Raw genomic sequence first — 22,689 nt, 5'->3', positions numbered from 1 at the left:
TGCCAGAAAGAATGAATACAATTCAACGCCAATATTTCTGAGTCCATTAATCACCCAACCATCCAAAATTATGGATTTAAGTCACTTTTCTTTCGTTGGTAACAAGAAAGTCCCTCAACTATTCATACTGCACACGGTCACTCAACTGAAATTATCAAATTTTTTGGTGAAAAATTATGACGTGGCAGTCCATATGGACTTTTTAAAATATTTTTGGACCAAATAAAATACTTAAACCCAAACAAAACATAAAAAATTCATCCCATATGCCCAACTAGACCCACTAAAAATAAAAATCCACCACTAAATAAAATCAAACGCTAAAGGCATCCATGTTGTAAAACCATGAAAAAAAGAAGAAATCTATTTTTTTTATAAGAAGAAGAGATGCATTTACAACAGGCACGCTAAAGAGACAAATGAACCCATCCACAGACAACAGTAGAAGAATTTGTGACAATACATATCAGAGCTTTCATGAGCCGAGGGTCTATTAGAAACAACATATCTACCTCCACAAAGTAGGGGTAAGGTCTGCGTACATACTACCCTCTTCAGACCTAGCAGTTGCAAATAACAAAAACTATAAATACATCGAAATCAATATCCAGGCATTAATAATTCAATCGCAAATCTGATATGCAAATCAACCCATCCACAAAGTGGAACCTTTCGTCGTCTCATCAGGGAAATAGGACTTTTGCAATGGTTTAGCTTCTACTGATGTCTCCTCTGATCAAAAGGTCACTGAGTCCAACAGATATTCTGGAGTACCGTGCAGCTCTGAAGTCGCATCTAGGTGGATGCTATATAAACAAAGATGAAGTGGTTAGAAAAGAAAAGGCCACAGAATGTCAGTCAAATATAGGACATAGCAACAGCCATAACTATAAATAAGAAATTGGTGAAAAAAGGTTGAAAGCTAGTACAGAAAACTCAAAAATGCCAAAAAAAGTGGAGTATATAAAAGAACTAATGGGGAGTACTCAGTGGCTAATAGCTACAATGCAATGCTAACAGGGTTAGAGAGATTAAAGGAGGCTGACTTAATATGGACCAAAGCGATGCAACCAACGCACAGGTTCATTGTTTGGTTAGCCAATCAGAACAAGTTGCTCACAAAAGAGAGGCTCCAGAGCCATATGGGGAGCAATGATATACCATACATGGCAATGGCAAGAAAGGAATTGGAGGATTTTTAGAGGCACCAATGTGAGTACACAGTTTGCAAATGTACAGATACAGAAAGAAGTCAAAATTAGACTAGAGAGTATACAAACATCAAAGAAAGCACAAAAGTGTCAAAGTCTGTTCAAGAAGTTATGTAATTAGCTAGTTATTGTTTCTGTTTTTTACTGAATCTATTAGCTTGATTAAAATAGGAGCATGTACTAGGGTAGCGTGAAGAGTTAGTTAACTATTTTCTTGTTAGTTGATTGGAGGCCTGGATGTAGCACCTTGTGATGGAGGTTGCAAACATAGGCGCTCATGAGTTGTACAAAAGTCGGTTGTTAATGGTAATATTTCACATTTATTACCAAAAAAAAATAAAAGAATGATGTTAGCTTAGTTCTTTCTTGAGGAGTATAGTATGTCAGTGCAATATATAGAAGAATTGGCATAATGGAAGGTTATGTAATTAATTAATCTAGGAATATTTATAATTAAAAAAAGAAAAAAAGAAAAAAGCATAAAGGGTAATCTCCAAAATTATCAATTGCTACTTGGTCAAGGCATTTTTGTAAAGGATAGATGAGATTCATGAAACTTCTACGCATTCCAAACGCTGGTTAAGAATGCTACGAATATTAAGTGATGGAGACCTGAACTTCAGATCATTACAGAAGTTACTAAAAATTGTTTTCGATATGATCAAAAGCATCCAAAAGTATACCTGTCTTATTGCACGGGTTTCATAATTATGAAATCACTTACCGTTTTTGGTCTTTAAGATAAGAACTTGAAGGCTGTCACATCCTGTGCATTCTTCTACTTCTATTTTAATCTCCACAGCTGAATTTCCAACTGAGTCGCTACAGTCGATCACTTTAATCAATTGCAGTGTTTGAATATCCACTAAGCTAGACGGGATTTCTTCAAGCTTGGAACAACTCTTTATAACTAGTTTTTCAAGCAGGGGAAATGATTCCTCTGAGCAAATCCACTTAGTCATAAACACATGATGCAATTTCAAAACTTTGAGTGTCTCGAACTCGTGATCACTGAGGTCCCATTGCTTTTCCCCAGTAAAGTATATCTCGGATAGTTTAAGAGTCACAAGATCTGGCAGTTCTGCAATTCCTGAAACTATTTCGTCCGTTAGGAAAATGTCACTAAGGGACAATACCTTAAGACTTGAGGGGAAGACAAAGTATCTATCTGATTTCCCGATTGACACTGGCATGGGAAACAGAGAATAAATGAGGAACATTGCCAAATTCATCAATATGGACACTGAGTTCTTCAAGATTTGGAAACTTCCCCCAGAACTTCGGATTCATGTCAGACACGGACATATAGCACATGCCAAGAGTCTTCAAGTTGTGTAACACAATTTCTGAAGATTCTTCCCATGTTATGGAGAATTCGTTTATATCCACATGCCTCAACTTTGCCATTTTCCAAATAGCAGGTGATATCATTATATAAGATGAACGAACCCGCAAGGTTTGTAGTTGGAGTAGGTGCGATACCCAGTTGATATTAAATGCTTTGACAAAAATTGCAAGGAACCTCAAGTGAGTTAGTGATTGAAATGCAGCAGCCCAAGAATCTTGCAAGTAGATATCCAATAAATGCAACACCCGGATAAGTCTTAAGTTGTTGAGTAAAGGGAAAAGCCGCCTCTTACTTTCAGATATACTGAATTTCGGATGAGCAATGAACTCCAGTGGCCTTTGACGTTGTCCAAAAGACTCCATTTCCTTGGAGATATTACTTTTCATAGTGCCATGTATATACATGCATAACCTTTGTTCATCTGAATCCGAAGTTTGACGTGGATTATAAGGCACTAAGGGCTGCATAAACTTCTCTTTTGTAATTTTTTCCATGCAAAACTCACGCACTTGATCATGAACTGTGCAATATTTTATTTCACCATTAGTTCTTCTTTTAGAAACCATTACTAGGCTTCTGCTAACAAGATCATACAAGCAACTCCTTGATGTTTCTTCTAGCTTCAACGTGTCAATGTTCTGCACAAACTCCTCAGCTATCCACCACTTTAGCAAATCCGATACTGGAATTTCATAACGTTTAGGAAACAATCCCATGTACAGAAGGCAAGGTTTTAAATGATCCTCTAAATGGTCGTAACTTAATTGCATCACCCCCATCAACTGCTGTTCTAAAGAACTGGGACATAACTTATGTGCAACCTCAAGCCACAAAGAAGCTTGCCTTTCCATTTGCGAAAGAATTCCAGCAATCACGGTAACAGCCAGAGGCAATCCCTTAGTGAGTGTGGCAATTTCTGCTCCTACACTCTGTAGCTCCGGAGGACAGCTTTCCCCTTGAAATACTTTCTTCTGCAATAATTCCCAACTCTGTTTATCACTAAGACATGAAAGAAAATATGGATCACTATGGTGCTTAAGCTCCATAGCCACTTCAGCAGATCGAGTTGTTAGCATTATTCTACTTCCATTTCCTCCATCAGGGAAAGATAATCGCAATTCCTCCCATACCTTGACTTCCCATATATCATCCAACACGATGAGATATTTCTTTGTTCTTAGAATCTTACTCAACACGTCAACTATGCTATAATCATTTATAGTAACATGCGTATCACCCATAATTTGTTTTAGCATCTCAAGCAACAGCTCTCTCACATTATATGTTTCTGAAACGGTGCACCACACTTGAACATCAAAGTGAGTAGAATGATTATTGTATAACATTCTAGCCAAAGTTGTTTTACCTATCCCGCCCATTCCAACGATCGAGATAATGTCCAGCTCTGTTGGCCCTCCAATCAATTTTTGAATTACATTTCTCGCATCATCGTCGAAACCCACTAGCTCTTCATCAGCTGATGCATAACTACGTCGGGTGGAAGGCTCTGCAGAAGTAAGAGCAGGAGTTCTTTCACAAATATCAATGTCCTCCATATCAGTTAGCTTTGGCCTCTTTTATGATTGTTGGAAGTAAAATCTACATATAAAAGGATGGAAACATGAATATATATATGTACATATAAACAAGTGAAATAATAAATCATTTTGCGGAACATTAATAATTGTAAGAAACCCCTAATTTAGGAGTAAGAAAATCTCCTAAACAATTCACTATTTCGATTTATTTGAAATAGTGATTTTTTTCTCTATAAAAGTACACTAGAGCCTATCAAGTATTACTACTAGTTGATATTGCACTACAGTATGACTAGTGCATCAAGTCGAATGTTATACCTTTAGTTGAGGGAATGCCCTGTAATAAACACCTTTGATCGATGATCATGTATATGTGGGATACACGAATTAAAAGGGCGTGGTATAATAGATTAGACAATCCAACTATAAAAGTAGCCCTAATTTAAGCTAATTATCTTTCTTCTTCATTGTTGTCGAAGCTTCTGCTCATCCACCATTGTTTGCAACAAATTATTTGTGATACAAAATAAATTGCAACCGCAATATAAATATGAAAAAACATAATTTTATTGATAAAATGATGCGGGTACAATTCTGTTTGTTCCCTTGATTCTTCTCTCTAGATCGTTCCCGTAATTCGAGGGCTTAACCTGAGTATTTCTCGAATGTAGGATAATGGGAACTTCCCCAGGATGTATTTGAACATCCGTTGATCACTTCGGCGATTTTGAGAAAGACAATATTTGATGTCTTTGATATCTTTGTGAATATTCCATGTATTTTTATGGAATTTCGAGATACTTTCAAAGGGAATATGTGATCCATTTTTATAGGTGTAGCTAGGGTTTTGGATAGATTACCCGCCAAGCTAAGGTTTCAGGTATAGTAGCCTCCAAGTTAAGGTTTTAGATAGAGTAGCCTCCAAGAAACCCTCGATGGACTCTACACTTAAATTTAGGATTTTGCCCAAATTTCATATGAATTTGATCCGATAAAATTTTAATATCTATAAATGCCCCCTACTTCAAGGCTTGTCGGGGTGTAGATTTACAAGATCACCGTAGACGAGGCTTGAAGTACCAGCAAAGAAGACACCACATTCTTTTCACCGTGAGAGAAGAGATGAAGGGCAGATTTGGTCCCACTGGGCGTGCTAGAAATTTGAAACAACAAATTTTTCCGTCGAGAAAATAAATAATCAAGACTGGAAAATTGCGTAACAAATGTAGTATTTGATTTCAATAAATATTGAGTGTTACAATCTCTATGGTATTCCTCTGATTCTTCAAGAATGTAAACTATCTTGATGAACTTGAGTTTGATTTTGATTCAAGGGCTTGTAAAGCTTGGTCTTGAATCTCCTTCTTAAACTTGGATTTGGATTTGGTCACAAACAAGTAATTTGATCTCGAACGCCTTGGTATTTGATTTGCCTTCGTTCTTGATCTTAAACTTGAACTTGAACTTGAACTTGAACTTGTAGCTTGAGTGCTTGAACTTGTAGTTTGATCCACGAGCTCTCTGCTTGCTTCTTGTTATCACTGGTGTCTTCTATCTTTATGAAGACCTCTATTTATAGTTGTAGGGAGTGGTGTGACTCTGCGATTTGATTGGTCCATTTGAACTGACAAATACCATCCAAACACTTTGCACAAGTTGTTGATTTGACTTGGTAATGCCACCCTCTCTTGACACATGGTATCATTTCATTGGCTCATTTATTTATCTTGGATCACCATATCATTTGACACGTGTCTTGATTTTATTGGCTCATTCTTTTGACTTGAATTGCTACATCACTTAATCTGTGGCATGAGCCTGGACTTTAAGATGGGGTTAATAGCCATTTGGACCTTGGGCCAATAAAGTGGACTTATCATTTAATTTGTAGTCCAACTAAATGGACTAACCCAACACTTATATTTTGGATTTAAATAATTAACCCCATTTACTAGCCACACTATTTGTTTTGATTAATGTCTTGTATTTAATATGGTCCAAATTATTTTATGGATTTAAATCCGATAAAATTTAAATGCTTACAACCATTTTTAAGGGCGAGTCAACCAAATTCCAATTTCTTTCTTTGAATAGTGAAGATGCCAAATCACGTCATCCCTATATCTTACTCCCTCTGTTTCAATTTAGACGATGTAGTATGACTCGGTACAGAGTTTAAGAGAAAAGATGAAGTTTTTTGAAACTTGTCGTCTTAAAAGTTTTGTAGAGTCATAACATTTGTGTGGTTATAAAAGCTTCTCATTAAAGGTAAAATAAATAAAATGAAAAGTTTAAAATTAAATTATTTTCAATTATAGAAATGTGTCATTCTTTCTTTAGGGAGGGGTTCTTGGGAAAAGATCCATATGTAACTTGGATAGATCTAATCAACTAATTATTTACCAGAATTTGGTTATAAACTATTTGAATATATTAAGAATTTGGTTATTATTAAGAATTTGGATCCTCAACTATGAAATCTAGCTACTCTATTATCTTTTGTTTCTTGGGGAAAGATCCAGAAGTAATTTTTGAAATCAAGCTACTCTACGTACTCTTTGTTCATTATTCCTGGGCTTTTTGATAATTTTCCTTTTTTGCCTAATTTATCATTATTTAAGGCCTGATTAATATCTTTCAATATCATCTAGCATAGACTATATAATGTAAAACAAGACATAAAAATATGAATCTTTGACAAATGATCAAATATGAAATTGCAAAAGGAAAAAGAAAATTAAAACTTATAAGAGAAATCTAACCTTTTAGTGTTGAGAGTGGCTACAGAGAGATAAATTGCTCCAAAGGTTCTTTAGCTTTATGATTTCGGGCAAGAGAAATGAAGAGGAAGTATATAATAGCAAAGCAAATATATCGTGAACTTTCCAAATTGAAGAAAATTGTGATAAGTCAACTTATACTAATCTTGCTTGAATTGGAATCTCAATAGTGAAATCTGTGGGCAAGTGCACCAGTAGCCATTTTCAGCATGCTGTTTAATATATGTGCGTGATTTATAATATATTTAAAGATTAGTCAATTCATCTCAAACATCAGTACTAAGTATCTTGAATATTTATATCCTAAATTTTTTAGCTGCTAATTTGGAATTCATAACTTAATGTACTAAATTTTTGAACTGCTAATTTGAAATTCAGGATTAAATATCCTGAATTTCTGAACTACTAATTTGAATTTCAGGATTAAATGTCCTAAATTTCTGAACTGCTAATTTGAAATTCAGAATTAAATGACCTGAATTTCTGAACCGCTAATTTAAAATACAGTATATAAGATTCGAATTTCTGGACATAATTTTCGAACTTTAGGATGCGATGTCCTGAATTTGAACTTTGATGTTTAAATTTCAGGACATCGTATCGTAAAATTTGAGCGAATTGACTAATTTTTAAATACAATGTAGACTGTGGATATATTTTTAAAAAATATGCTTTAAAGTGGCTGTCTTGTGTCATTTTCACGAAATCTGCTTCACATTTAAAATAAAAATAACAATTATTGCTCTGTCAATCCAAATATGATTGTCATCTTTTACTTACTACTCCATGTACTGGGAGGAATGTTGAAAAGATAAGTACCTATTAAGCTGAATGCAAGAGTATTTTTTTAAATTATTTTTTATCTCTTTTAAATGTTATGCTTAGTTAACATTCCACTAATTAGAGAAGTGAAGATGAATTTTTAAAAAAGAAAAAGCAAATACGCCCAATGTACAAGGCATCTCGTGTTCATGTAGGGTCCGAGAAACGGCCGCACCTCATGATTGTGATGTTGACAGCATACCATAATGCAAAGTAAATACGTTATGTTCATTTAAATTATCAAATATTTTGAAACAAATTTAATTTGTTAAAAGAACCAATATTTGGAGAAATTTTAGCATGTGTCTCATACTACCAACTCTACTTGTATAGTTGTATAAGATTACTTTCTTAATTTTGGTCTATTCAAGGACACTTTCAAATATTCCTTCTTTGTGTTTCGTACTTACTCGTATTTCCTTATGTAGTTCCAAGAGATTTTTACATGGTTTCCCTTGCAAATAATCCAGACGATCGATGATACTTCATATATAGACTTAAACTTTAGTGCATAAATCATAAATACATAAATTCATCAAATACCAGGATCTTGAACATGAAAATCTTATAGAGAATCATTACAGAAACATACTTGATGCGGAAGATATTATCCCAAAACTGACTTCGTAGGAATTTCAAGAGGAATTTGAAATTTTCATGACCAAACACTGATTCATTTGAAAAAAGTGAAAATTCTTTTACGGCCAAACGTGGCCTTAATTTCTTAGAAGAACACCTACCGCAAAGGAAATGAAAGAATCAAATATGAAATTGCTAAATTTTGTGAAGTAATTTGAAATGAAAAGAATGAATGAGTATATCACCGTCAAGGAGTATTTAGATAAACTTTTTTCCCCTCAAAACAAGGACTTCATATTACTGCATCAACGAATAACAAAGTGCAAATGTACTCTTCGGATTCTGGACAACCCAACTTGGAAAAAACTTCTCTCAGAAGATATCCTTCAACAAAGAAAGAGAAAATCTAGCTAAACTATGAGCTACTTTGTTCAACCTCCTTGGAATATATAGAAACTTCATGTTATCAAACATGCCTGATAGCTTCCAAATGTCATTACACAACATTTCTATCTCCCATGAAGTAGCCACTTATTTTTGGATCATATTAACAACATTCTTAGCATCAGATTAAATCATCACATTTTTTTTCATCCATGAGTAATAGCACATTCAAGTGCCTTTCTTATAGCAATCGCTTCAACGGTCATGATTTTTCCAACATATTGAATCGGGGATTCATGGGCATGAAGTAATTTTTCAAGGCTATTCAAAACCGCAATACCAATACTCGCATGTCTATCATCATACCGTAATCATGCATATGTAAATAATAAAGTTCCATATTGAAAATTTTGTTAGTTTAGACACATGCTCATTTCCAATTGAAGATCGGACATCGAGGCAACTAGTTAATAGATCTTTATATTCTTCATACTCAAAAAAAGCTTTAGAAACAATATCAGTTGGCTCTAACATTTCCTGATTAAAGCACCAAGCATTCCTACCATTCCAAATTTTCCACATAATATTAACACTCAAATGTAATAATTCTATAGATTTAGGAAAATGCTTAGCAGTTAAGAACAAGTTGTACCACCAAACAGAAAAGCCAGTTATGTTTTCAATATCAGGCCAATAAATAGAAATTTATTTCCATACAAGCAAGACCGAGGACATCTAAATAGCATATGTTCAATATCTTCACTTTCAAAATCATAAATCCTACACATGATATCCATGTTCTACAATCTTTTAGCTAAGGTACTATTAATGGGCAAAGAGTTAATCACACATTTCCTTAGAAAATATTTAAGTTTATTTTTAGTTTCTAAATTCCACAAAAGAATCCCAGAAGCTATAAGGAAAAGAATGACAACTCGGCTTCCGAATTCCTAATAGTCTTACCCGCCAAATCCTTTGTTAAATAGTAACCTGACTTGACTTCATAGTTCCCAGATTTTGAATGATGCCATATTAATCTATTATTAAGACCTAATGGATATTCGAATAGATAAAATTGCATCTACATTTCCAGGTTCAAAAGTTATACTTATCTCATGAAGTTTTCAGGTATGCGTATCTTCGTCAATTAAATCTGCAACCTTAAGATCTAAATTGTTTTGCATTTGAATACTTTTTGGAGTAAAATCATTATTTCTTGGAATCCAAGGATCAGTCCAAATATTTATATTTTTTCCATCACAAATCCTCCACCTTAATCCATTAACTAATAGATCTCTTACCCACAACATACTTCTCCATATCCATGATCCAGTAGATGATATAGAAGCGTCAAAGAAAGCTGAGTTGGGAAAGTATTTGTTTTTAAGTACTATTGCTAACAACGAATCCGGGTACGAAAATATACGCCAAGCTTGTTTAGCTAACAAAGCCATATCGAAAGCTTTTAAATCCCTGAATCCTAATCCACCTCTTAATTTAGAATCACATAATCTTTCCCATTTCTCAAAATGCATCTTCTTTTTATCCCCACCAAAAGTTAGAAAAAAAAAGATGTAATCTCCTTACACAGACCATCAGGGAGTAGGAATCAAGACAAGGCATATGTAGGAATTCCTACAAGTACATATTTAAGCAGTACTTCTTTTCCTGATGTACTTAAAAATTTATCCTTCCATCATTTTATTTTCGTCTTGACTCTATCCTTAATAAACTCCAGCATCTTTTTCTTTGATCGTCCCACGATAGCTGGTAATCCTAAATACATACTTATTTCATTTCTTTGTTGTCCAAGTAAGGAAAATATCTCCACTTTCTCCTCCTCCGTTACATTTCTACTAAAATAAATAGCAGATTTATCTAAATTAATCACTTGCCCAGAACTTTGTTCATACTTCCTTATAATATCAGCTATATGAACTACATTATGAGCGTTAGCTAACAAAATATAAAAGAGTCATCTGCGAATAATAAATGAGTTAAGCTCGGCTCATGTCTATCCAACTTTAATCCTTGAATTTCATTTTGAGTTTTAGATATCTTCAACCAAGTAGAGAAACCTTTCGCACGTATTAAAAATAGATAAGGTGATAGCGGATCTCCTTGTCGTATTCCTCTAGTCGGCTTAACTAATTCAACTATCTCCTCATTAATATTAAAACTATAGGTAGGGGTAGAAATACATTGCATAATCCATTCTACAAATCTTGCATGAAAACTCATTCGTAAAAGCATTTTTTGAATATAAATCCATTCAACTCTATCATAAGCTTTTGACATATCCAATTTCATCGCCATAAATTTCTCCCTACCTCTTTGTTTATTTTTTAGAAGATGCATAAATTCATGGGATAAGATAACATTATCGGTTATTTGTCTATGGCCAACGAAAGTTGCTTGAGTCGGAGATATAACCTTAGTTAAATAACATTCCATTCTCGTAGCAAGAATTTTTGATTTTATAAAGAGTAGAACACAAACTTATGGGTCTAAATTGCAATACCAAAGTAGGGCTTTTAACTTTAGACACGAGAGTGATTAAAATATGGTTCCACGAAGGAATTAGGTATTCTGTAGTGAAAAAACTATTAATAGCTTCATAAATATCCTTTGATATAATATTCCAATATCTTTGAAAAAATAAAGGAGTCATTCCATCCATGCCTGGCGCTTTAAGAGGATGCATAGAGAACACCGCATTCTTTATTTCCTCTTCACTAACATATTTAATGAGTTCTCGATTTATAGAGTCACTAATTGTTACATTGACATGGTTCAGAATACTTTCGAAGTTCTTCGGGTTAGATGTAGAGAATAGTCTATCATAATACGCCTCAACTTCTTGAACTATATATATATATATATATATATATATATATATATATATATATATATATATATATATCAGTTTGATCACTCACCCACCTCCCATCAGATGTTTGAAAACCACTAATTATATTTCTTCTTCTTCTTTGTAAGGTTGCCATGTGAAAATAGGAAGTATTTTTATCTCCAACAAGCAAATATGAAGTATTTTGTTTCCAGAAAATCTTTCTTCTTTATAAACTTGGCTTAATTCCTTTTTTAACAACCTAAATTTATTCCAATCAAAATTATTAGCATTACTTCTAAGGTCTGCAATCTTTTTTTAATACTGATAATTCTCTTTCTAGCAATACCATTTCCTCCCCTTACCCAAGCCACCAAGAATCTACGACAATTCTTTATTTTAAAGTTAACTTGAGACTTCTCAGCGTAGTAAAAAAAAGTAAGATTATTGGGTTTTCATTTTCGAGAGAGATAGGGTGCAATCCCACCCTTAGAGAATTGCTAAGGACATGTCAAACATTTTCTTCGCAAAATGTTGAATGTTTTACGCGCACAAGAAAGGGCTCTACAAGCCAAATTAAAGACAACAATAATAGCAAAGTAGAGGCGGACCTATACTATACAGAGAAGGGTCACCAACCGAAAATTTCAGCAAAAACTTCATATATATATATATATATATATATATATATATATATATATATATATATATATATATATATATATATGTGTGTGTGTGTGTGTGTGTGTGTGTGTGTGTGTGTGTGTGTGTGTGTGGACAGTGGATACCCTATATACAAAGCAGATTTTGGTTGAATACAAAAGTGCACCCGCGATCTTCAACTCGTGGGTCCGCGCCTCTGTAGCAAAGGCATGGAAGGAGAATGGAAAAATAACAACATTGGATATGGGAACACAAAGAGCAAAAAATAAATGAATTTTTATATATTATATACAAAAAATAAATAAATTTTATACACTGTTGTGGCTATCGAATTTGAATAGTTTGGCCGTGTGCTAAAAGTGATCTTTGCCCCTTCTCTTTTGGTTAGGAGTTTAATACCTCTGTTGGGCTTCAGTTACGTGAGTCTGGGCCTCAGAACTCCTGGGCCCAATAATTTATTCCAGCTTGGCCGTCATTTGTTTGTTTAAAGCCAGCCGGCCATTTTCTTTTCTTTTTTTTCATTTTTTTTACTTGGTTGTTGTAAACTATTTAATATTAAGGAGTTCTACAACCTTCTAGAACGCAGAGAATAGAATCAATATATACCTATTTTCATTCCTGATTTTATCAAAGTCGGTTCACGTTATCTTTTCTCTCTATGCCATGAGTATTGAGACAGGTATATCTCATGGCAGTAGATGAGTTTTTACTATAAATGAATATAAGGTATTCATATCGTATAAAAAGTATAATTTCTAGCGATCATACCTATAAACATCTGAATTTTTTTGAGTAAGGATTTGAGACAAACATTTCAAACAGTTATTTAACTACAGAACTAAAAAGACATTGAAATCAAATAGAACAACTCTTTTTGTCTCTGTAATCATGTAGAAGAACATAAATATCGAGAGAAATTCAAAAATAGTCATATTTATAAGTGGTCATTCAAAAATAGACACATTTTCAAAAGTAATTAAAAATTAACCACTTTTCATGTAAAAATAAATTTGAACGAAAACACTGTTCAAAATCCGAAAAATACTCCAGCATAATTTACTGAAATTCCAACATAAGTATACTGGAACTCCATCATATTATACTGGAGTTCCAACATAAGTATACTGAACTTCCAGCATAATATATTGGAGCTCCAATATAATATATCGGTCCAGCATAATATGCTGGAAGTTCATACACAGGTGCACCGATCTCCGGTATATTATGTTGGAACCTTCCGTGTTCCAGCAAAATAGTGGCTATTTTTCAATGACTTTGTAAATGCCGACTATTTTTGAACGACCAGTCCGAAAATTGGCTAGCCCGTGCTATTTTTATCATAAATATCGCCTCTGATCAGATCATTAGCAGCTCCAGGTGGACCCTACAAAAAAATGAAGGGACTTATAAGTAGTATTTTTGAAGAATAATAAGGAAAGTGAAGGAAATTGGACAAAGCTATATCAAAAGATAAATTTGGGGGGGGGGGGGGAAGCAATGCTCTATGTATCACAATTCACATGATGCAAAATTATGCCTCATTTGTTCCTAGTAGTCTGGTGCATAAACTCACGTTATGCGCGGGGTCCGGGAAAGAACCGGACCACATGAGTCTATTGTACGCAGCCTTACCCTGCGTTTATGCAAGAGGCTATTTCCACGGCTCGACCCCGTAACCTTCTGATCACATGGCAGAACTTTACCCGTTACGCGAAAGCTCCCCTTCCATCTATTCCTGGTAGTGTGAAAATAAAAATATAAAGCCCAACCACAAAACATAAACGTTAATCTATATAATTTGCCACTTCATGAATTTTCTATATATTCCAATATTTTGTTTAAACATGCTATGAATTAAAAAGGATGAGTAATTTAGCCTGCAAGACGATAAGTTAAACATACTCTCACCTTGTTATTCATACCAGATGAAATTGATAGCACAGTAAAGAAATAGTTTCTTCTTGTGTTTTTCATAATAATGAAATCACTTACCATCTTTAGTTTTTCTTCGGGATATGAACTTGGATTCTGTCACTTCCTTCGGTATCTTCTGCTTCTTTTTTAATGTCCCAAGCTGAATTCTCAACTGAGTCGCTGCAGTTGATCACTTTAATCGATTTTAGTGATAGAATTTCTGCAAAGCTAGAAGGAATCTTCTCAAGCCGTCCACAATCTTTTATAACAAGTTTTTCAAGAACGGGAAAGGATGTGTCTGAGGAATGCCATTGAATCATATCCACTTGCTCTAATTTCAAGTATTTCAGTGCTTTAAACACTTTACTTGTGACGTCCCATAACGGATCACATGTAAAGTGTATAAAAAATAATTTGAGTGTCTCAAGATTTTCCAGTGCTATAATACTTGAAACTATTGCTTCTGTCAATGAAATGCCAGCAAGAGATAAAACCTTAAGATTCAAAGGGAAGACTGATTTAAACCATCCAATTGATTTGGAGAAACCAATCGGAAAACTTATATCAAGAGATTGAAGCTGGTTATGAGTTTCCGCTGTAGAAAACAAAGAATGATTAGGCATATCATGAAGATTAACAATGGAGAGCTTAAGTTCTTCAAGATTCGGAAACCTCCACCAGAATTTCCGATTCATATCAGCCACAGATACACGACACTTGCCAAAAGATTTTAAGTTCTCTAACACAGTTTGTGAAGATTCTTCGTGCTCGTTGTGTTCCCAGATAAAGGAAAATTCACTAATATCGACATGCCTTAGCTTCGTCATTTTCCAAATATCAGGTGATGTCTTTATGCGCTGATGTGAATGGACCCGTAAAGTTTGTAGATCACTCAAGTGTGAAATCCAATTGAAATCAAACTTTTTGACAAAAATTGCTAGGTACCTCAAGTGAAATAGTAATCCCAGAGTGGAAGCTGGAGAAACTTGAAAATCTCGATCATTTTCCAAGTTGACATCCAACAAATGCAGCACCCTAATAAGTCTTAAGCTAATAATTACAGGGAAAAGATCTACACGGTTTGATGCGTAGAATTGTGGATGAGCGATGAACTCAATAGACTCCCTTTCTTCAGTGTCGACCATTGGAATCTTGTCCAGTAAATATCCATTTTGCTCCATTTGTTCAACAAGCACGTCATGGATATACATGCATAAGTGAGGATCCTGCGAAGATGGAGTTTGGGATAAATTATATTGCGCGATCTGCTGCTTAAACTTTTCTTCTTCAAGTTTACTTGAACAAAACGCACGCACTAGATCATGAACCATGCAGTATTTTATGTCACCATTAGATCTCCTTTTAGAAACTATTAGAAGGCTTCTATTGACAAGATCATTCAAACAATCTTTAGATGCTTTCTCTAGGTTCTTTGTGTCGATGTTTTGCACTAACTCTTCGGCTATCCACAACTTCAACAAATCAGACACTTCAATTTTGAAGTCCTCTGGAAAATATCCCATGTAAAGAAGGCAATGCTTTAGATGAACCCTTAAATCGTCATAACTTGACTGTATTGCTTTCGTACTCAGCTCTTCTAAACCATGGGAACTCAAAACCTTTGCAAACTCAAGCCACACAGAGGCTTGCCTTTCCTTTTGCGCAATAATTGGAGCAGTCAAGACAATCACTAGAGGTAGTCCCTTACAGTTTTTGGCAACTTCTTCTCCTGCTTCGCATAGCTCCGGGGGACAGCTCTCACATTGAAATACTTTCTTCTGCAATAATTCCCAACTCTCCTCCTTTGTTAGGAATCGAAGTAAATAAGGATCACTGTGCTGCTTAATCTCCTTAGCCACCTTTTCATCTCGAGTTGTTATCATAATTCTACTTCCTTTTTCCTCACTGGGGAAACATAATTGCAAATCTTCCCATGCATTATAGTTCCATATATCATCTAATACAATGAGGTATCTCCAACCAAATAGAGCTTTCTTCACCGCATCAGCCACGTCCACATCCTCGTTGATGTCACGCTTATCACCTGTTACTTGTTTAAGAATCTCAACCAATAGCTTCCTCTCGTCATACTTTTGTGAAACAGTACAAAATGCTCTAACATTAAAGTGATGAATAATAAGAGGATTGTCGTACATCTTTTTAGCCAAAGTCGTTTTACCTAGACCGGGCATTCCAACAATCGAGATAATGTCCCGTTGTTTTGGTCCTCCGAATCCAGTCAATTTCTGAATGATCTGATTTACATCTTCCTCAAAGCCCACAAAATCCTCATTATTTGACAGAAAACTACCTTCAGTGGAAGGCTTTGCATGAGCAGCTGTTTTCTCGACATTCTCCATGTCAATTATCTTGCTCTCTTTTAAGATTGTTGGAAGTAAACTCAAGCTGCAGTGACATTAATAACGCTGTCAGCCTCCATAAAAGAAATGAAAACAAGAATAGGTCAATCAACTATCATTTAGCAATTCAAAGAAATACATTTCATTTTAATGCGCGCGCACACACATACATTGAAAGATGAATGAGAAGACCCCTACCCTCTGTCACGGACAAAACTGTCAAGGATTTGTCCCGCTTTGGCCTGATCATTGTAGGTCACCTCAAGGCTTTTTGCGCTCACGATTTTATCTCGTTGGGCTTTAACCAAAAAGGCATCTCAACAATTGAAGCCTGAACTTGAATTAATATACCCCTAGCTGTTTTATTTATTGTTAATACTTAGAAGTAAGTATATACAGACATCAGCAACAAGAGTGCGCTGGCAAGCAATTACAAGAGGGGCTACATTATGAATTGCGTTATGAGCTAAGAAAGTTAATATGGCCCCTAACTTTTCACTTCCATTTTGATGTGGAATTTCCCTAAGGTAAGTTTCACCGTGAAGTTCAACCGCCAGCACTCTGTGACTAGGGATGGCAAATGGGACATTGCAGGTGTAAGGCGGGGTAGGTTTAAGGCTATGCAGGGCGGTGCGTAATGGCGGATCTATATTGGAAACTAGTAATTATATACAAGAATATTGATTGAGTGTAGCACCCCGAAAAATTTCGAAATACTTGAGCGCATTTAATAAAGTTGATGTGTACTAATTATATTATTTCGTGTGCAGACGAGAACCATTAATATGATGTATATTAATTTGGATATGATAATAAGTGTACGAGGTATATTATAAGTGATGTGGGGTCTAAGGAGAGCCCTAAGTCTAAGCCAAGTTGGAAATTTCATGATAGACTAAAGTTCCAAATGAGTACGCACAAGACTAAACTTTGGACGAGCATATCTACATATATATAAGTAGTTATGTGATGGACAAACTATCAAATGAAAGATCTTCGAGTCTAGTTTCTAACGCTTCAAGTCGTTCATCATGTAGAAACCCCTACAAGACGTTATGACTAAATTACTAAAGGCTGGCAGAGGAGTCGGCGGATGCAAAGCATCCGGGGCCGCGTCCGAAAGATTGGCTGGCAGTGAAGTGCTGCCATAGCATCCAAGGCCGCGTGCGAAACCCAAAAATCTGGGACTATAAATACCAAGTCGGGGGAGAGAGTATTTTGAGTATTGGGGGTTAGGGTTCTTGAGGTGAAGGGGCAATTTTAAGCTCAAATCAAGTCCAATCAACCAAGGAAAGTTGTTAATATTGTTTTGGGCTGATTCTTACTCAATGTACATAAGTTATAACATCATTCTTGCATCCAAATTTTAGATTTCATCATCAAATCCTCAAGAACACTAAAATCACCAAAGTTGTGATTTTTTCAAGATTGAGCTACTACAAGTAATTTCAATGCTTCAAACTCGTTTATTATGAGTAGTTAGAAGTATTTGAATAATTTGTTACAAGTTTTAATGGTTGAAATATTGGATTATAAAACTCTAGTTCATGGCATGAATAGTACTTTTGAGAAAATAAGAGAGAAGATGAATGGTAATATTGGCGATGAAATTTATGAATACAATGAACCTATGGAATTATTTGTTAGCAAAAGATAGAAGTGATAAACTAAGTAATCACCCGAATTGTATATTTTGCAAGTGTTGATTATGGAAGACGATGAATAGTAACTTGGTGGCAATGGACAATGGATGTAGTATCATTAATGACTTCGAATGGATATTAAAACATAAGAATGAAGTTGAATGGTCTAGCATGTAAAACTATTTGGCGATTTGAGTTGTTGGAGGCTTGTAGCCAACTTATGAGTCATATATGGATGTTGATCAATATCTTAGGTCATATTTTGATGTAATTAGGATATCTAATTGTAGATATCGACTTCTTGATGATGTTGAGCATTTTAATCAACATTGGAATGATGGAGGAGGATTGAAAGCTTGTGAATGTTAATAAAGTGAAAGCGAGGTAAGTTGATTAAAACTTACTCTTCTTGAGAGACTTTCTCTAAAATCATGTTTCGAGTTAATACTTAAGTTGTTTGCAAATGTGCTTTCATGCTTGTGGGAACAAACAAGTACGGATGTCTCCATGTATAAAAATATTATATTGCATATGTATTGTCATGTTGTTTTATAAAATTTTATTTTAAATCTTGTTGGAAAAATGACACTCAAGGTAAATATTATAAGTTTTTATCAAAACTTACGTATTGACAAGAGTATACATATTTGAGTGCTAAAGATAAGTTTTCATGAAAAGTATTTCTTTTGAAAATTTATGAGCAGAATAACACTTGTGGTATCTTTTAAAGATTGATGTTAAATTGCTAAAAGCTTTAGCATGTAAAAGGTTATTTATTTAAATTTTGTTCAAATGATTTAGATTTTCTATAAATGTTATGATTTGATAAAAATAGATCCTTTGAGACTAATATGCTATGAATCTATTTTTGAATTATCAAATATTCTGGGAGTTACTTGTGTTCATCGAGATTGACTTCGGATATATCATGTTCGTTGTCATGAAACTACACGTACCGGTGTAGGTGTAGATGGCCACTTTGTGGTATAGACTACGACAGAGTGCTCTCCCTCTAGAGGGTACTATTTTGTGCTATTATTAGTATGATTGAGTCGATTCGTATGACACTACGATGAGACAACCTGAGCAAGTAGTGTATATGATACTTGCCGCTAGGTACATAACTTAGTTGACTTTCTTATGTCGGTGATGGTATAGTACTCCCAGTGAAATGTAATGATGATTTTCTTATGTTTAGGCATAAGGAGCCGAAAATGATTTCGATGACTTAAAGCAAATGGAATAATTTTATATGATTTTATCCAAAATCTTGGATTGATGTAAATATTTTAAAAGTTTATATTGTGGGTAATATTTCACTTGGTTATTATTTAAAATAACAAAGGTCATAAAATGATAGAATTTCTTATCGTTTTATATCAAATATTGGTGCATTGTTTTTATAAAGTTTGTCCCGAAAATTTAAGTTAGAGAGAGTCTATGACACTTATTGAGTACCGTTGTGGTGTACTTAGCCCTTAGGGCCCCCCCTCCAGGGCCCTACTTACTTTACATATTTCAAGATGATGTATGATACGTGGTATGTGGTCAGGCTAGGATGACTCTCTTTTCGAGGGATTATGAAGCACCATTTTTATCTCATGGTAGTTATCATGTTCTTTCTTATTTTATTTTGTTGGAATTACTCCAACCGTTGGTTCTATTCTTGGTATAGAGGCTCCATAGATAGTTGTGAAATGTTGTAATAACGGGGTTATACACGACATACATGAAAGTATATATTTTTTTTACTTAGTCTCATTGTTATTATCATGAAAGACGTCATGTGTGCTTTTGAATTGGAAAATATTTTGTCATTTAACTTGAAAATGTATATGATTTTCAAGAAGCTTTCGCAGTTAAATTGATTTTCATGCATATGATTTGGGTGCATCACATGGTTTGGTTCGCTCGGGTCGGGTAGTGTGCCAGGTGCCAGTCACGTGGTTTTGGGTCGTGACATTGAGCACCCAATCTTAAAAGCAAAAAGTCCAGTTAAAAACGGTTGAGCACCCACGATTTAAAAATTCTGGATCCGCCTCTGATGGTGCGAGACGGGTGCGAGGCGAGTTTAAGGCTATGCGGGGTGGTGCGGGTTTAAAGCTATGCGGTGCAGGACTGTCCTGGTGGGGGGGCGAATTGAAATTATTTTTTAAAAGACTGATGTGGTGCGGGGCGGATTGCGGGTTTACGCGATTTTGCACAAGTTTTCTAGATTTGGCCTATTGTATATTTTACAAGTTATCCAATAAGGCTTGAGGGGCAAACTTTAAAGATCATAATATCTGTTCAAATATTTGATACTTCATAAAAACAAAAATAAATCATTTATATTTTTGTTTTCAAATAAACCTTTTGGTGAAATGTTAATTAAGTTAGAAATTTTGAAAAAAAAGTTAGATATTTAAGGGAATATAAAATGTTGTTTAGACAAATATTTTTATGTAAAATTATTAACATTTGTCACTGAAAAATCATCTGTATCTTCTCTTCGTGTTCTTCCACGTCGAAGTTAGTTACTGAGCAAAACCGAAGTATATTTAGCAATGGACATGAAGCCAAAAAGGACTTAGCTTTGAGAGGAAAGCAAAGTTTTAAAAGAAATGAAATACAGGTGAATGAGATAATCAAAGAACATATATAAACTTTTGTTGAAGCCCAAAAAAATAATAAATAAATATAAACTTGTGAAAATATACACGAGTTGAGAAACTATTACATATTAGCAATTACTACTTCAATTCACCAAGCGTTCTTCTCACTGAATACTGAAGTGGATTCAATATTTTCGACAGAGTATATATTTATGTAAAAAGTATTCAAAATTTTAAAAAATATTAAATTCTAAACTTATAATTTCAAAGTGCAATATGTTCAAACTTCAATGACAACATTTTAAAGATCAAACTCATCAAGTATAAATTCTAAATCGTCCTTGCCTGAATATACTTTTCCGATGCATTGAGAAAGCAATTTTTTAAAAGTATGTTGATGTAATTAAAACTTCAAACTATTTGTCAAGCAATTTTTTTTTCGGGGGGGGGGGGGGGGGGGGGCATTTGGCTACTTTTACTATCTTTCTCTTCTCTTTATATTCTGGGGAAAATCAAAAAGTAACTTTGCTAGATCTAGCTAAAAATTCGATGGTCCTCTTCAATTGAAATTGATTTGTATGGGATTACGCAGTTCTAGTTGAGAAATAAATAAAAAAAACTAGTTCGGAGAAACTTTTCAAATATAGCAACATATACCAATAATTTTAAGGACTCATTAGCTGAAATATATAAAGTATTTCAAGAGAGCCTTCTACTCTGGTCGATGATTTTTGTAAAGAAAAAGAAAATTATGATCACAGTATAGACTATATTGTAATAAAAACCATAAAAAGTTGAATGTTTGACAGTAATTAAAAGAGAAATAGAATGGAAAAGCTAAAAAGGAATCTCACCGATTAATGAGAGTAGTTAGCGCCAAGGTTCTTTAACTTTATGGTTTTGTCTAGAGAAGATGAAGAAGAGGAAGAAAAGAAAAGAAGATGAATACTAAATAATTTGTCTAGGGGAGTTCCATCTTGAAGCATGAATAAAGGATTATATTATATAACTAGTTGTACCAGATATTAATATCCACTAATATATTAGTAAATAATTTTTAAAATTTATGTTATTCATCACTAGTACTATTACTTTAATATGGAATCCGAATATGAGACTTCACTGAAATATACAGCTCAATACTTAAATCTGGTCCACATTATTATTTTAAAGAATTATTGCTTTCTAGAACAATGTTTGCCATTTGCCTCAGTTAACTTACCAAGAGCTATATAAGCTAACAGTTACGTGGGTTTACTTGTTAATTATGCAAGGATTGTTTACGTGTGTTTACCCTTAAAATTGATAACAATTGAATTTATACGCACTTTTAAAGATATATGGATTGATTCAACACAAATAATTAAGAATATTGGATAAACGAGTAATAGACAAAATGAATAATCAAACCAATTGTAATGTTACGACCCAACTAGAACTTAGGTGGAACAGTAATTTGCCCTTGATCGGACCCTTGTTCGATGCCAACCGTGAATGAAGAACAAAACAATAAAGTAAGAACTTTTGAATTTGTATTGCCTTGGTATACATGTTACAATGTGTGTTATCAAAGAAAAACTTTCCCTTTATATAGTATGAGAGTTTCATACCTAGTACAAGTCTAAAAAAGGTAAAAATCTTCCTATCTTGTTAATTACTGATTTGTAACCGTCATCGAGTGAGATCTGCGCCGTGATATCCAGTTGGTTGCAGATATCACGACCCTCTTTTGGTCGCCTATAACCGTTCATTGTGCTTTCTGAAGTCTCAGAACTCGTCCCGAGTTCGGGGTGCGTCGTTTTATCAGGTCCGATGATGAGCACTCCGTTCATTCTTCACTGGCCTGGATACAAAGAATTCTCAACTTCGATTTCGATCTCATATATTAATGCTCTTACTTTATTTGATTCACCGAGAAATTGGGGTGTGCGTTATCCCCGATTTCACCCGTTTATAGATAGTCCTCTCGTTTTCCAAAGTAGGTTTGTCGAAACGATGGGAAACG

The 22,689-nt window shown here is 34.4% G+C and overlaps 2 protein-coding genes across 5 annotated transcripts; both read right to left on the bottom strand.

The window, feature by feature from the left end:
- Positions 1 to 346: 346 nt before the first annotated feature.
- On the bottom strand, positions 347 to 7,060 carry LOC107794972 (late blight resistance protein R1-A-like). The gene is made up of 3 exons (XM_016617531.2): positions 6,860 to 7,060; positions 1,936 to 4,158; positions 347 to 806 (listed from the first exon to the last, which is right to left on the bottom strand). The coding sequence occupies exon 2, from the start codon at positions 4,113 to 4,115 to the stop codon at positions 2,376 to 2,378; it is 1,740 nt and encodes a 579-aa protein (XP_016473017.1). The 5' UTR covers positions 4,116 to 4,158; positions 6,860 to 7,060; the 3' UTR covers positions 347 to 806; positions 1,936 to 2,375.
- A 5,968-nt stretch (positions 7,061 to 13,028) lies between these two features.
- LOC107773538 (putative late blight resistance protein homolog R1B-12) lies at positions 13,029 to 21,652 on the bottom strand. Of its 4 annotated transcripts, none has more exons than XR_012706863.1 (4): positions 21,539 to 21,652; positions 14,166 to 16,493; positions 13,747 to 13,908; positions 13,029 to 13,557 (listed from the first exon to the last, which is right to left on the bottom strand). XR_012706863.1 is itself a non-coding variant. In XM_075248446.1 (3 exons), the coding sequence occupies exon 2, from the start codon at positions 16,445 to 16,447 to the stop codon at positions 14,171 to 14,173; it is 2,277 nt and encodes a 758-aa protein (XP_075104547.1). In that variant the 5' UTR covers positions 16,448 to 16,493; positions 21,539 to 21,652; the 3' UTR covers positions 13,029 to 13,557; positions 14,166 to 14,170. The 4 variants fall into 4 exon arrangements, 1 of the variants encoding a protein (XP_075104547.1); XR_012706865.1 differs by having other exon boundaries at positions 13,806 to 13,908; XR_012706864.1 differs by lacking the exon at positions 21,539 to 21,652 and adding an exon at positions 16,646 to 17,301.
- Between the last annotated feature and the right edge of the window lie 1,037 nt (positions 21,653 to 22,689).

This window comes from Nicotiana tabacum, chromosome 24 (genome assembly GCF_000715075.1).
Source record: "Nicotiana tabacum cultivar K326 chromosome 24, ASM71507v2, whole genome shotgun sequence".
Classification (NCBI taxonomy): domain Eukaryota; kingdom Viridiplantae; phylum Streptophyta; class Magnoliopsida; order Solanales; family Solanaceae; genus Nicotiana; species Nicotiana tabacum.
Note: the sequence above shows the minus strand (reverse complement) of the source record. Positions and strands in the feature narration are given on the sequence as shown.